A 17,591-nucleotide genomic window follows, 5' to 3' on the forward strand; every position below is an offset into this window, starting at 1 on the left:
TACTCGAAGGCACCTAACAACAACAACATATGTAAATATTTGTTACAAAATTCAAAATATTTCATACAGTTTGACTCACTGATAATAAAATTTGAGATTCATAAAATCACAGCTGGACGTATAAACACAAGAAATACAATGATCTCTACATCAGTCTCAATTAGTGGCAGTTACAGCATTTGGGAACCATTATTTCTTCTCATATGATTTTGGTAGCCTGAATGCATAGTTGTCATCATATTATTTCATTTGCCATAATTTGTATTCAAATGATATGAGCCTGTATGTTCTTATTTTTGTTTAGCTTCTCTCACTAACCTAGTTATGTGGGACTGAATCCATGTTTTCATATCTAACAAAAACACATTGATTCTGATGCTTGGTATTTCAGCATATGCATATACACGATTTATTTAGCTATTTGCCTGTTGATGGATATTTGGGTTTTCCCAGTTTCTGATTATTATAATGAAATCTACTATTTAGACTGAAGATTAAGGATCAGGAAAAAAAAAAAAAAGAATGACAAACATGAACAAACTGCAAACTGACAACTTCAAAACAATGAACTGAAGTTTCAAGAAAATAGCAAATATATTTTTCCTTTTCTATAATTTTATTTTTGTTATTTTTGATAATATGCACACCATGCAACAATTACTACATGTACAATTCAGTGACATTGTTTACATTCTTCAAGTTGTGCATTCTCACCCTGATGTTCTGAGTTGTTCCATCCCCATTGGCATCAGCTCACTGTCCCTAAGTTTCCTAACAAATTTTTCAATTTGCTATTGTCAATTTTATCACCTAAGCAGGTTTCTTTAATTTCTCTGAATTTCTGTGTCCTTGTCTATAAAAAGAGAAGCACGTAATACGTGGTTTATAAGCCTCTTATGATGATTAAATAATAAAATGCCAATAAAGAATTTATCACTATACCCAGCACATAACCATCACCATGGAGTTGATTTCAATACACAGTACCACTATAGGACACAGTAGAACAGCCCCATAGGGTTTCCAAGGCTAAAATCCTTTAAAAACAGACTTCCACATTCTTTGAGTGACTTACCGTCTGAGTGCTTAACCACTGCCCAAACAGGGCTTCATTGCTCAAAAACTGCAAAAAAAAAAAAAAACCCAAAATCAAAAGAAACGACCAAACAAACAAACAAAAAAACATAGCTGTGGAGTCAATTCTGACTCATAGAGTCCCTATAGGATAGAATAGAACTGCTCCACAGGGTTTCCAAGACTGTAATGTTCACAGAAGCAGACTACTACATCTTCGCACCTCAGAGATGCTGGTTGGTTTGAACTGCTGATCTCTAGTTAGCAACCCAGCCCAGAGACAAACTTAACCACTTAACTACAAACCCAGCACTTAGCCACTGTACAACCAGGGCCCAGCAAATAGAAAGCCCATAATCAGTGATAGCTAATTATAGACATACCCACTTAGTGACACACAGCATTTGATGTAACACAAAATTACCCCTGTAATACATGGATGTTAATATCGACGTGTGCAGCATTACCCAGGTCATTCTAAGTTAAAGGCATTGAGTGAACCTAGGTTGAGTTGCACTCATGAGAATGAAAAGTTTGGAAATTCATCTGAAGGTAGGGGGCAGGCTGGGGTTGAAATGAGAAAAATTTCCTGCATTAAATATTTCTAAACCTGGCTACCGATGACACTAAATAGTATTCCAAATTGCAAACAGAGGTCTCCTATGGAAATATTACTGTGGAGCCTGTCCTGGAACAGATGCAGAGAGACAGGCAAAACTCCTTATTGTGAAAAGCAGTCAGTTTTAGAGTCATGAACTTTCCCTACAATCACTATCCATGGGGGTCCCTAGAGAGGCACTGAACAGGTCTGGGAGGAAACCTCTTCCTGACTCCTTCCCCTGCACCTGCTGACAAGATGGGCCACTAAGCTGAGTGGGTCCTGAATATCCCCTACAGACCATCTGGCTACTGGCCCCCTGCAGGGAGGTTTGTGTCATGGCTCACACTGACTTCCCCTCACTGTGCCTCCTGCACAGTAATACACGGCCCTGTCCTCAGGATTCACAGAGGTCAGTTGTAAATAAACTTGGCTCTTGGAGGTGTCCGTGGTGATGCTGAGCCGGGACTTCAGAGCTGGGTTATAGTATGTGCTTTCACCACTACCTATTTCACCAACCCATTCCAGCCCCTTTCCGGGAGCCTGGCGGACCCAGCCTACACCATAGCTGGTTAGAGAGAATCCAGAGACAGCACAGGTGAGGGACAGGGTCTGCAAGGGCTTCACCACTCCTGGGCCTGACTCCTTCAGCTGCACCTGGGACAGGATACCTGGGGACAAAGAGAACCACAGTGAGTCATGTGCTCAGATGCAGCAACCCCATACCCTCATGTCTGAATCTCTGAGACACTCACCTCTGGGAGCTGCCACCCCAAAGAGAAAGACCCATAGGTGCTTCATGTTCCCGTGGATGAGATCCATGACTCCCAGAAAATGTTCTCCAACATGAGGAGGAACCTGCATTTAAGTAAATATGTCCTGTGAGTTCATCAGGCTAGCTAAGAGGATTTGCATGGGGGAGGTGCATTTGTATGTAAAGGTGAAAAAGGGTGAAAGGAGGCCCCTTTCTCTAGCATTCTCACTGGTTAAAGGATGCTGGCTGTTGCCTTGGGTGATGTCCTCTGCCTGCGTCTTCCCTTCACCAAGCCCAAGGTTTTCTTAATAACCAAGATACTCCATTCAGTCAGCATATGTGAATGTTTTAGAAGTTACTTCTTAGATTCCAGGAACAGAGACCAAAATTCTTGATAAAAGTAATTGTTCATCCCACCAGACCTTCTCTCTCTCTATCTCTCTCTTTTGTTTTTAAATAATTTTTATTGTGCTTTAAGTGAAAGCTTACAAATCAAGTCAGTCTCTCACACAAAAACTTATATACACCTTGCTACATACTCCCAATTACTCTCGCCCTAATGAGACAGCCCACTTCCTCCCTCCACTCTTTCTTTTCATGTCTATTTCACCTGCTTCTAATCCCGTCTACCATCTCATCTCCCTTACAGGCAGGAGATACCAACACAGTCTCAAGTGCCCACCTCATCCAAGAAGCTTACTCCTCACCAGCATCCCTCTCCAACCCATCGTCCAGTCCAATTCAAGTCTGAAGAGTTGCCTTCGGGAATGGTTCCTGTCCTGGGCCAACAGAAGGTCTGAGGCCATGACCACCGGGCTCCTTCTAGTCTCAGTCAGAACATTAAGTCTGGTGTTTTTCTGAGAATATGGGGTCGCATCCCACTGCTCTCCTGCTCCCTCAGGGGTTCTCTGTTGTGTTCTCTCTCAGGGCAGTCATTTGTTGTAGCCGGACACCTAGTTCCTCTGGACACGAGACCTTCTCTTCCTCACACATTTTCTTTTCCACAACACTTCAAGTGTTCCTCATGAGATTCCTTTCCTCTAATTCATGACCTGAGCATAGAAACTGATTCATTGGGTGGGGTGCTAGTAATACAGCTTATCTTTGGTCTGCTTGGCACTGCTTTGAAGCTCTGAGATTCAGTATGTTTTAAAGATTCATTTATTCACAGCCTTTTTTTATTTTTCAAATCCTGTCTCTTGGGCCTGGATTTTGTCAAAGCTTATTACATAGGAAACTTTATTCCTTCTTTGATTATGTCCTTCTGTCTTTGGGCATATGCACACATGATCTATGTACCATTTCTCCTGAATTCTGGAATTTCTAAATTGAACTCTTAAATATTGACATATTGTTTTTAATAGAAAAAAAATACACCAATGCCAACAGCAACCTAGTACATAAGCCTTCCTCTGTTCAAAAGACAGTAAAGCAAGGGCCTTTGTGGGAAGATTTGTGATAATGATGCCATGGGACTCCTTCCCAATATCTCACAGAGTTGAACCCCAGAACCATTTCCTTGTCATGAAAGTACATTAGAACACCAGGCTGTAGACAGAGAGATGCAAAGTTCTTCTTTGCATCAGGAAAGCCCTTCTCATCACCTGACATGCACCCTGTGGACCCCAGATCTGCATCTCCCAGGGGGGTATTTCAGTGACCCTGAAATTCTAGTTTAAGGAGAGCACATAGATTAGTGATTACCAAGAGTTGGAAGGAGGTGTAGAAGGGGAATGACTGTTTCGTGAGTTCCGGTTTCCACATCAAGTGATGAGCATGTCATGGAACTACATAGAGTTGATTGTTGCACAACGTTGTGAATACACTAAACGCCACTGAGCTCTACACTTCAAAACACTTAATTTGACATCATGTGAATTTTACCTTAATATTATTATTATTGTTTTTACAAAAAGACACATAAAGGACCCACAGCTGGAAAAAGGCATGTATAGAAAAGTCTCTGTAAAGAGTGACATGATTCTCAAAGCAAATGACAACATAAACAAACTTATTTTTCCTTTACCACAATAGGAACTGTTTTGAAAGTCATCCTTATTGAGGTCACAAGGGATTGATGATTGTGCATACCCTTCCGTATAGAATGTGAAAAAAAAAAAAAAAGATTTCTTTATTTGCTTGACATTAAGAGAAAATAATGCAATCCTCCAATGTGTAAATAGGGTTTCCTGTGAATCTGATGCTGAGCAGTTCAAGTAAAGCTAACTCAGTACAAAGTATGAAAGTCCATCTTTGCTCATCCCAAGACCCGTTCCTGGTTGTGGGGCTTGTGCTCTGTGATCCTCAGCTTCTCCTCCCATTGCTCTATAGAAGGATTTTTGTGCTTATATTGTTTTCCCCTGACTGTTTCCCTGGCAGAGTCATACACATCTGCATCCTCCGTAGTCACAGAGCTCAGGTTCAAGGAGAATTGGTTAATAGACATGTCTGAGTTGGCATGGGAGCTATAATGCATACTGTCTGTACTTCCCAACCACTGAAGGCCTCTGTCTGGGAGCTTCTTGATTCAATTCCAAGTAGCAGTACTTCAGGAGACTGAGTCAGCAGAGATGGTGCAGGTGAGGGGGAGGGTCACTGAGTACCTGACCACTTGAGGGCCTGACTCCTGTAGCTGAAACTGGAACAGGACTCATACACCACACCCATTGCCATCGAGTCCATAAGGAGTCACAGCAGTTCTATAGGACAGGGTAGAATTGCTCATATGTTTTCCAAGGCTGTAAACATTATGGGATCTGACTGGCATATCTTTCACCAGAGGAGCCACCAGTGGGTTCCAACCACTGAACTTCCGGTTAGCAGCCAAGCACTTACACACTGTGCCTTCAGGGCTCTGATAGGACACCTGGAGATGAATGGAAGCAAACACATTAAACACCCTGTCCCTCTGTGAATTCTCCGTGACCCACTTTGTCTACCTGACAGTGATCTCCTGGAAGACCCACTACCACCAGAGGAATAATGAGGAAGGAACAGGCATTTGTGGAGCAAGGTCACTCTAGCTCAGCAGGCTCTGGAGTCCCCTGGCATGGAGGTTGTATTTAAACAGGAAACCACACAAGGCTTTTGACTGTCAGTGTCACTGGCTGATAAAAGGTCTGAGGTCCATGAAGAGCTCTTGGATAAACAGGGCTGAAGCACCACAAGGGGATTTCTCCAAAGCTAATTCCTAAAGCAAGTTAGAGGCAGGAGGGTGGCAGAGGTGCAAGTGATGGCAGACACATGTGTGGGTTGAGTTTGGAACCTCCCCAGATTCCAGCATATGCAATATTACATCTGTCACAGAGCCCCAATGTACCTGCATTGTTTGATTTGCTCTCATTCATTCATTTGTAGATCTGAAAACCAGTCACACACCAGGTACTCTTCTGTAAAAAAAAACCTCTTCTGTACCTAGAAAAAATCAGTGAATCAAATAACCAACCTTCCAAATGGCCTATCAAGAAACCAATCAAACACACAATCCCTTCCTTGTGGGATTATATTCCAGGGTATTATGAGTCAGCTCACATCACAACCTCCTGACAGCCCCAAGCAGAAATACAATGTTGGAGAAAAAAGTGTGTGACTAGAACTTCATGCTGGAAAACATATACAGCAAAAGGAAATAGGCAACAGAATATGTGATCTTTGAGATTGTTCTTAAGCTGTAGCCTATTCCTAGTTCACAAATTATTGGTAGGAAATGAAACCCCTTCAAGGAAGTTTAATTTGTGAGGATACAAAAACTATTTATTCTATCAGTGGTAAACCTGACATAATCAATGTCTTCATGGAAATTATTATTGCTTTTTTCCTTTTCTCTTTATAGTCAGAAATAATGGACTTAGGACTTTGGTAATGATTGCTAGACATATTTTAGAAATAAAAAAAAACAACCAGTTTTTTTCCTCTTTTTAATTTCTTCCCTACTTTCCTTAGACATTGGCCTAGGAGTTCAGGGACTGGTTTCTTTTCTACATTTCATGGGTGCCAGCCCAGTAACATTGTAGATGTGTGTTTCTGGTGAACTTCAGGGAATTTCAAAATATAGAGACTATTGAACTCATGCACATCTGAGTTCCCAAAAGAACTTGGCCATTTATGGGGCAGGACACCCATACTACAGCTGTTAAAGGACCCCGGCCTTTTTAGAACTTGACAAGGCCATAGATGAGATGGAGACAAAGACAAAAGTGGAGGAGATGGTAACTCCAACAGGAGTGGCCCACATAAGTGGAGACTTTGGTTATTTGGATTGGCCAGAGAAGTGCAACCTGGGATTCAGCCTTAGCATTTGAAGATCACACATCCAAGCACGTCATCTCATCTTGTGTCTCTTAGTTGTAGTGATATGAACAGATTGACATCCCTCTCATTCATGAAGGTTCTAGTGTAGAAGTTATGCTCTTCATGTGCTCCCACTGTAGTGAAGGGGGTATTGATAAGCAAATGTATGCAGGCAGGGACCATTTTCCAATCTTTTCTATGAACACCAAACAGAAGGGACCAAACTTAGGAGCAGGTGCAGGAAGAGGCCAGGGAGACACTATTTTGAGGACCTGTGGCTTCCTTTCCTTCCAGCCTATTTTCCATGACCACCCTACTCTCTTTTATTTCAATGACGCTCAGATACCAGGGTCATTCAGAGTCTGAAATTTTTTTTTTTTCTCGTCAAGGGGGACATGAGGCCATTCAACATAGGCTCTCTCTCCCTTTACTTTTTTCATTGGCTTAGATCTAGGTCTGATTTCTCTAGCTCATCTGAACAACATCACCCACAATTCTGGCCTGCTCAAGTATTCCATTCCCAAAGCAAAACCACAGGACCATGTTGGCTCTGTCAAGGACAATTGCACCGTCCTTGTACAGATGAACAATTTGGTGATCTGGTGCTCAGGCCAGTTTTCTGTGCCCACATGGAAAGTGAGAGGAGGCAGAGTGAACCAGAGACAGAGGCAGAAGAAGCCTGGGCTTCAGGGGGTGCTCCTCATTCAGGAAGCATAGGGAGTGCAGCATCTGATGGAGAGGGGAGGTGGAGAGCTGTGCAAAAACAGTCACAGTGATTGAGCTGGAAACTCATTCTGAAAAGCTGAGAGCTTGGCTGCTACTTCCAACTGACTTGCTCAGCATATCAATAAATATTTATCCTGACTTCTTTTGTTCCAGTCACTGGATTGAAGTGTAAATACAAAAGAAAGTAGAATCATCTTTTGTAGTTTATACTTTAATTAGAGGACAGACATTAAGCAAATGTACCACCCTGATAAAAGGTGTGAGTGCAAATTATAGGAAGTCCTACTGGGGTTAAAAAAAAAAAATCGTGAAACAGCAGTGGGTAGATGTGTCTTCACTAATCAAGTTCATCTATTTCAAATATGCTGTGGAGCCCACAACTGGATGTGAGCAGCTGGAGGTTTATTAGATGAACGGGAGAAGTACACACTGAGGAGAGCAAATTAAACAACACAGAGCATTTACTCTATACTAACTTATAACGAAATGATATATAAAGGAGTTTACTCCTAGCAATGAGATATCTGGCTGTTTTAAACATTTCTTGTCAATGGCAAGAGGCTGAAAACAGTGGAGTTCTTATGACCCATGTGTTTGAGGCACAAACGGGTTTGGCTGGAGAGTTGGGCCTGATAGGCCATTCTCTATGGCCAGAGAGACTTCCTCTAGGCACAAGGGTCTCTGGGTACCAGATTTCCAGTGTGCGCTGAATTACCACGGTCAATATTAAAGATGCCCAAGTAGAAGATGCAAGGTTACGATTAGAACCAATTTTGGGAGTTGTTATCACAGGGGAAATATTTAGTGTCCAGGAAATGTGGCATTTGTTGTTGTTGGCTGCTCTTGAGTCAGTTCTCTGTCATGGCAACGTGAAAAGACATACAGGAATATGACATAAATTAGAATTCAGAGCTCAGAGCTATCAGGCTCTGATATATACATATATAATTTAATTTTGAAAATTATTAAGTGACACTAACGCCCTTCTCACAGTAAAATTATTCCAGAACAAATGGGATAAAAGACACCCCTGAGAAAATATACACACAAACACAGAGAGACCAATGCTTACGTATTACTATGCACGCAGTAGTGTAATTACATACAGTAATGCGACCACACACTAACACACACAGACTCATATAAAAACTTTTGCCTTCTAACACACACACTAACATACACAAGAATACTCAGGCACACTAACACAGATATTAACACATACATTAGTGTACCACATTAGCACACATACACTAACAAACATGCACACCTTATCTACCCACACTAATACAGAAACATAAAGATGTGTCAACAAACAGATTAACACACAGAGAAACACACACTGATATTATAACAATAGAAGAAACACAGACATTACATGCTACTACACACAGAATAACATACTCTAGTTCTCAAAATATTGCATCCACATTAACACACACAAACACATGTATAAAAGTAACACACCCCAACCCACATGTACACACATTACACAATTATGAGAAGGTCCATGGGAAAGATATTTTCTGTGTAGGTAAAAGAAATATCATGCTAATTTAAGAAATCCTTTCCTAGGCTCCTATGCATCTTCTCAACAGATGAGCCCTATGATCTGTGGGTACTGAGCACCCCCTGCAGCCCTAACTCTCCCTGCAGGGAGGTTCCTGTCTGGTCTCCCACTGCCTTTCTCTCATTATATCTCTTGTAGGGTAATACATGATCTTGTACAGAGCAGTTTCTGGAAGAATTGGTCCTTGAACATGTCTCTAGAGAAGTAGAGTCTTCTCTAGAAGGATGGGCTGAGGTATGTTCACCATTTAACTTGCAGTGAGCTCTGTAGGTGCACTGGGCAGAAGGTCCCATGTCCATACCAGTCGACACAAGGCAGGAAGGGTGGTGAGCCCCACGGAGGAAATTTAATACCTAGAAGAAACCGGCCCTGTCTCTTCCAATACTGGTATCAATATTTGTACTTTAATTAATTGCTTCCCTTTCCTTCTCTTATTCATTAGTTCTTATACATTCTACATTCATATATTTAACGTGATATCCAGTACATTAGGGAAAATAACATAACTGGACGTGGCAATAGAGCTGCCTTCAAAACGGATTTGCAGAAGGTGCAAGATCACCATGAACACAGGGAAACTATCCCAGGAGGCAGGTTATATTGAAAAAACCATCTGAAAGTTGCCCTCCAGAGATGATATGTCACTGAATCCTGGAATTGTGGCTGAGATCTTACAAATAAATTTTGGTGGAATATACAGCACATCTCTCTCTGTCCTTTCTCACTGTGTAACCCTGAGGATTTGGATTCGCACCTCTGAGCTTCAGTCTGAATAGATGCAAACTGGGAATCCTGGAAGTAACTTTATGTGTGAACTTTATAGTAGAAACCCAGTGATGTTAGGTGTTCTTATCACGGTAATTAATTTTGGAAGCACCCACTGGGAAGGAAAGAGAATTTGTGTGAGCCATCATCTATGAACATCAGGATTGCATAAGGAATACCTGCTCTGCTCATATCCTGACCTGTGGCACCTGTGTGACTGTAGCATATCAATCCACCTCAGCCCAGTAGCTTCACTCATTAATTGATGGGTTTAGATCCGTGCATTTCTTATAATTCCTTTTCTGCACATAACTGAATAAACAGAGCCCCCAATAGATCACATCTGTAACTATTCACTATTAGTTAAATGAACTAAATAATAAACCTTCCCCATGCCTGAATGTAGGCAATACTAAAGTCCATAGAAACAGGATGAGATGATTGACAGGAAAATCTGGACCATCTGAATAGGACCTAGAAAAGCAGGTTGACCTGCTATGGGATTGTGGAGTAGAAGACACAACATCTGTCATCCAGATCCTGATGGTTCCATTATTCACCAAGGAGGCTCTGGGGCCTGAGTTTGCACAGAGGAAGTAGTGTTTGCACAGAGGAAGTAGTGTTTGCCTTGGTCTTCAGGGGCTGATGTTCCAGAAGGTATATGATATAAAAAGTTGGCTCTCAGAGGAAAAAAAAAAATATATATATATATATGTATGTATGTATATGTATGTATATATCTGTATATGTATACGTACACGTGTATGTATATATTTATGTATATGTATAGATAGATAGATAGCTATACACACATACAGCAAAAAAAGTGGACATATGTTCACGTGGGGGTGGATGTGCTCCCAGGGACTGTTCTTCCCCAGAAAAGAAGAAAGTATTAAGTTACTAAGACTGTAAACATCTTTTCGCAATTACAGAGATCATTGAAGACAATTACATCTGGTATCAAAGAGGCCTTGTAGTGTGGCTGTTAAGCTCTTGGGAGCTAACCAAAATGTCAGTAGTTCAGATCCACCAGATAACCTGTGGAGGAGGGAAGATATAGGAGAATTTTCCTTTAAAATTTACAGCTTTTGAAACTGAATAGTGAAATTCTACTCTGTTGTATAGGGTTACCATGAGTTGGAATCGAGTTGATGGCAATGAGTTATACCTGGTGTCTAGACTGTGTTCAACTTGTCAGAGACCTAGAAGACAGAAGAAACTTGTGAATAAAAAGTAAAAGAGGGGGGGAGCCAAGATGGCAGACTAGGCAGACGCTACCTCTGATCCCTCTTACAACAAAGACACGGAAAAACAAGTGAATCGATCACATACATAACAATCTACGAACCCTGAACAACAAACACAGATTTAGAGACGGAGAACGAACTAATACGGGGAAGCAGCGATTGTTTCCAGAGCCTGGAGCCAGCGCACCAGTCAGGTACGGCACAAGCACAGAGAGCTGCTCCACCCCCCTGAAATAACCCTGGGAGGGGGACCAGCCGGTTCCACGGGCGGCGTGGGACGCAGCCGGTAGGACAAGTCCCCAGGAGGCAGCCACTGGTATTGGAGCAGGGAGAACAGCGTCCCAGCCGGGGCACTCGGTCATGGCACAAGCACGGGGAGCTGCTCCACCCATCTGAACTAACCCAGGGAGGAGGCCCAACTGGTTCTCGGAGGCGGCACGGCCACGCGGCTGGAGGGACGAGAAGTCCCCGGGAGGCAGCGACTGATCTTGGAGTCGAGAGTGCACCGTCCCAGTAGGGGAGCCTTGACGCTGGGCGTGGGGCTGGAAGCAGAGGATCTGACCGTGACTCCAGCGGGCCATACCCCCTGGGGGCAATCTCCACACAGCCAGCACACATAGGCGACGCGCCCACGGGAATCTCAGATATAATAGTCATTCCAAGCAAGACAAGCAACTCTGGCTATATTTTGAGGTGCTACTCTCCTATCTCTCTGTTCCCTCCCCCACCCTCCCCAGGCGGCTTCATTAACATCTGAATAGCCTGAGCCAGAGGGAGAATTCTGATAGGGATCTGACTGCATTTTTTTTTAGTGGACTTTCTGGGAAAACTAGTTTCCCAGTGATGGCTCGGAGACAACAATCCATATCAAACCACTTAAAGAAGCAGACCGGGACAGCTTCTCCAATCCCCCAAACAAAAGAATCAAAATCTTTCCCAAATGAAGATACAATCTTGGAATTATCAGATACAAAATATAAAAAATTAATTTACAGAATGCTTAATGATATCACAAATGAAATTAGGATTACTGCAGAAAAAGCCAAGGAACACACTGATAAAACTGTTGAAGAACTCAAAAAGATTATTCAAGAACATAGTGGAAAAATTAATAAGTTGCAAGAATCCATAAAGAGACAGCATGTAGAAATCCAAAAGATTAACAATAAAAGTACAGAATTAGACAACGCAGCAGGAAGTCAGAGGAGCAGACTCGAGCAATTAGAATGTAGACTGGGACATCTGGAGGACCAGGGAATCAACACCAACATAGCTGAAAAAAAATCAGATAAAAGAATTGAAAAAAATGAAGAAACCCTAAGAATTATGTGGGACTCTATCAAGAAGGATAACCTGCGGGTGATTGGAGTCCCAGAACAGGGAGGGGGACAGAAAACACAGAGAAAATAGTTGAAGAACTCCTGACACAAAACTTCCCTGACATCATGAAAGACAAAAGGATATCTATCCAAGATGCTCATCGAACCCCATTTAAGATTGATCCAAAAAGAAAAACACCAAGACATATTATCATCAAACTCACCAAAACCAAAGATAAACAGAAAATTTTAAAAGCAGCCAGGGAGAAAAGAAAGGTTTCCTTCAAGGGAGAATCAATAAGAATATGTTCTGACTACTCAGCAGAAACCATGCAGGCAAGAAGGGAATGGGACGACATATACAGAACACTGAAGGAGAAAAACTGCCAGCCAAGGATCATATATCCAGCAAAACTCTCTCTGAAATATGAAGGCGAAATTAAGATATTTACAGACAAACACAAGTTTAGAGAATTTGCAAAAACCAAACCAAAGCTACAAGAAATACTGAAGGATATTGTTTGGTCAGAGAACCAATAATATCAGATATCAGCACAACACAAGGTCACAAAACAGAACGTCCTGATATCAACTCAAATAGGGAAATCACAAAAACAAACAAATTAAGATTAATTAAAACAAAAATACACATGACAGGGAATCATGGAAGTCAATAGGTAAAAGATCACAATAATCAAAAAGAGGGACTAAATACAGGAGGCATTGAACTGCCATATGGAGAGTGATACAAGGCGATATAGAACAATACAAGTTAGGTTTTTACTTAGAAAAATAGGGGTAAATAATAAGGTAACCACAAAAAGTTATAACAACTCTATAACTCGAGATAAAAACCAAGAAAAACATAACGACTCAACTAACATAAAGTCAAGCACTATGAAAATGAGGATCTCACAATTTACTAAGAAAAACGCCTCAGCACAAAAAAGTATGTGGAAAAATGAAATTGTCAACAACACACATAAAAAGGCATCAAAATGACAGCACTAAAAACTTATTTATCTATAATTACCCTGAATGTAAATGGACTAAATGCACCAATAAAGAGACAGAGAGTCACAGACTGGATAAAGAAACACGATCCATCTATATGCTGCCTACAAGAGACACACCTTAGACTTAGAGACACAAACAAACTAAAACTCAAAGGATGGAAAAAAGTATATCAAGCAAACAATAAGCAAAAAAGAAGAGGAGTAGTAATATTAATTTCGGACAAAATAGACTTTAGACTTAAATCCACCACAAAGGATAAAGAAGGACACTATATAATGATAAAAGGGACAATTGATCAGGAAGACATAACCATATTAAATATTTATGCACCCAATGACAGGGCTGCAAGATACATAAATCAAATTTTAACAGAATTGAAAAGCGAGATAGATACCTCCACAATTATAGTAGGAGACTTCAACACACCACTTTCGGAGAAGGACAGGACATCCAGTAAGAAGCTCAACAGAGACACGGAAGATCTAATTACAACAATCAACCAACTTGACCTCATTGACTTATACAGAACTCTCCACCCAACTGCTGCAAAACACACTTTTTTTTCTAGTGCACATGGAACATTCTCTAGAATAGACCACATATTAGGTCATAAAACAAACCTTTGCAGAGTCCAAAACATTGAAATATTACAAAGCATCTTCTCAGACCACAAGGCAATAAAACTAGAAGTCAATAACAGAAAAACTAGGGAAAAGAAATCAAATACTTGGAAAATGAACAATACCCTCCTGAAAAAAGACTGGGTTATGGAAGACATCAAGGAGGGAATAAGGAAATTCATAGAAAGCAACGAGAATGAAAATACTTCCTATCAAAACTGCTGGGACACAGCAAAAGCAGTGCTCAGAGGCCAATTTAAATCAATAAATGCACATATACAAAAAGAAGAAAGAGCCAAAATCAGAGAACTGTCCCTACAACTTGAACAAATAGAAAGTGAGCAACAAAAGAATCCATCAGGCACCAGAAGAAAACAAATAATAAAAATTAGAGCTGAACTAAATGAATTAGAGAACAGAAAAACAATTGAAAGAATTAACAAAGCCAAAAGCTGGTTCTTTGAAAAAATTAACAAAATTGATAAACCATTGGCTAGACTGACTAAAGAAATACAGGAAAGGAAACAAATGACCCGAATAAGAAATGAGAAGGACCACATCACAACAGAACCAAATGAAATTAAAAGAATCATTTCAGATTATTACGAAAAATTGTACTCTAACAAATATGAAAACCTAGAAGAAATGGATGAATCCCTGGAAAAACACTACCTACCTAAACTAACACATTCAGAAGTAGAACAACTAAATAGACCCATAACAAAAAAAGAGATTGAAACGGTAATCAAAAAACTTCCAACAAAAAAAAAAGCCCTGGCCCAGACGGCTTCACTGCAGAGTTCTACCAAACTTTCAGAGAAGAGTTAACACCACTACTACTGAAGGTATTCCAAAGCATAGAAAATGACGGAATACTACCCAACTCATTCTATGAAGCCACCATTTCCCTGATACCAAAACCAGGTAAAGACATTACAAAAAAAGAAAATTATAGACCTATATCCCTCATGAACATTGATGCAAAAATCCTCAACAAAATTCTAGCCAATAGAATCCAACAACACATCAAGAAAATAATTCACCCTGATCAAGTGGGATTTATACCAGGTATGCAAGGCTGGTTTAATATTAGAAAAACCATTAATGTAATCCATCACATAAATAAAACAAAAGACAAAAACCACATGATCTTATCAATAGATGCAGAAAAGGCATTTGACAAAGTCCAACACCCATTCATGATAAAAACTCTTACCAAAATAGGAATTGAAGGAAAATTCCTCAACATAATAAAGGGCATCTATACAAAGCCAACAGCCAACATCATTCTAAATGGAGAGAACCTGAAAGCATTTCCCTTGAGAACGGGAACCAGACAAGGATGCCCTTTATCACCGCTCTTATTCGACATCGTGTTGGAAGTCTTAGCCAGGGCAATTCGGCTAGACAAAGAAATAGAAGGTATCCGGATTGGCAAGGAAGAAGTAAAGTTATCACTATTTGCAGATGACATGATTATATACACAGAAAACCCTAAGGAATCCTCCAGAAAACTACTGAAACTAATAGAAGAGTTTGGCAGAGTCTCAGGTTATAAAATAAACATACAAAAATCACTTGGATTCCTCTACATCAACAAAAAGAACACTGAAGAGGAAATAACCAAATCAATACCATTCACAGTAGCCCCCAAGAAGATAAGATACTTAGGAATAAATCTTACCAAGGATGTAAAAGACCTATACAAAGAAAACTACAAAGCTCTACTACAAGAAACTCAAAAGGACATACTTAAGTGGAAAAACATACCTTGCTCATGGATAGGAAGACTTAACATAGTAAAAATGTCTATTCTACCAAAAGCCATCTATACTTTTAACGCACTTCCGATCCAAATTCCAATGTCATATTTTAAGGGGATAGAGAAACAAATCACCAATTTCATATGGAAGGGAAAGAAGCCCCGGATAAGCAAAGCACTACTGAAAAAGAAGAAGAAAGTGGGAGGCCTCACCTTACCTGACTTCAGAACCTATTATACAGCCACAGTAGTCAAAACAGCCTGGTATTGGTACAACAACAGACACATAGACCAATGGAACAGAATTGAGAACCCAGACATAGATCCATCCACGTATGAGCAGCTGATATTTGACAAAAGACCAGTGTCAATTAACTGGGGAAAAGACAGCCTTTTTAACAAATGGTGCTGGCATAACTGGATATCCATTTGCAAAAAAATGAAACAGGACCCATACCTCACACCATGCACAAAAACTAACTCCAAGTGGATCAAAGACCTAAACATAAAGACTAAAACGATAAAGATCATGGAAGAAAAAATTGGGACAACCCTAGGAGCCCTAATACAAGGTATAAACAGAATACAAAACATTACCAAAAATGATGAAGAGAAACCCGATAACTGGGAGCTCCTAAAAATCAAACACCTATGCTCATCTAAAGACTTCACCAAAAGAGTAAAAAGACCACCTACAGATTGGGAAAGAATTTTCAGCTATGACATCTCCGACCAGCGCCTGATCTCTAAAATCTACATGATTCTGTCAAAACTCAACCACAAAAAGACAAACAACCCAATCAAGAAGTGGGCAAAGGATATGAACACACATTTCACTAAAGAAGATATTCAGGCAGCCAACAGATACATGAGAAAATGCTCTCGATCATTAGCCATTAGAGAAACGCAAATTAAAACTACGATGAGATTCCATCTCACACCAGTAAGGCTGGCCTTAATCCAAAAAACACAAAATAATAAATGTTGGAGATGCTGCGGAGAGATTGGAACTCTCATACACTGCTGGTGGGAATGTAAAATGGTACAACCACTTTGGAAATCTATCTGGCGTTATCTTAAACAGTTAGAAATAGAACTACCATACAACCCAGAAATCCCACTCCTCGGAATATACCCTAGAGATACAAGAGCCTTCATACAAACAGATATATGCACACCCATGTTTATTGCAGCTCTGTTTACAATAGCAAAAAGCTGGAAGCAACCAAGGTATCCGTCAACAGATGAATGGTTAAATAAATTGTGGTATATTCACACAATGGAATACTACGCATAGATAAAGAACAGTGACGAATCTCTGAAACATTTCATAACATGGAGGAACCTGGAAGGCATTATGCTGAGCGAAATGAGTCAGAGGCAAAAGGACAAATATTGTATAAGACCACTATTATAAGATCTTGAGAAATAGCATACCTGAGAAGAACACATACTTTTGTGGTTACGAGGGGGGGAGGGAGGGGGAGGGTAGGAGAGGGTTTTTTATTGATTAATCAGTAGATAAGAACTGCTTTAGGTGAAGGGAAAGACAACACTCAATACATGGAAGGTCAGCTCAATTGGACTGGACCAAAAGCAAAGAAGTTTCCGGGATAAAATGAATGCTTCAAAGCTCAGCGGAGCAAGCGCGGGAGTCTGGGGAACATGGTTTGAGGGGACTTCTAAGTCAATTGGCAAAATAATTCTATTATGAAATCATTCTGCATCCCACTTTGAAATGTGGCATCTGGGGTCTTAAATGCTAACAAGCGGCCATCTAAGATGTAGCAATTGGTCTCAACCCACCTGGAGCAAAGGAAAATGAAGAACACCAAGGCCACACGACAAG

General features: G+C 40.5%; 1 gene segment (V, D, J or C); it reads right to left on the reverse strand.

Moving 5' to 3' along the window:
- Positions 1-2,008: 2,008 nt before the first annotated feature.
- The window catches only part of LOC126064597 (immunoglobulin heavy variable 4-38-2-like), a 52,558-nt gene continuing 36,975 nt past the window's right edge, over positions 2,009-17,591 (reverse strand). The window contains 1 exon segment of the V gene segment in view: positions 2,009-2,343. Coding sequence covers positions 2,009-2,343 — 335 coding nt within the window.

Source organism: Elephas maximus, chromosome 21 (assembly GCF_024166365.1).
Source record: "Elephas maximus indicus isolate mEleMax1 chromosome 21, mEleMax1 primary haplotype, whole genome shotgun sequence".
NCBI lineage: Eukaryota > Metazoa > Chordata > Mammalia > Proboscidea > Elephantidae > Elephas > Elephas maximus.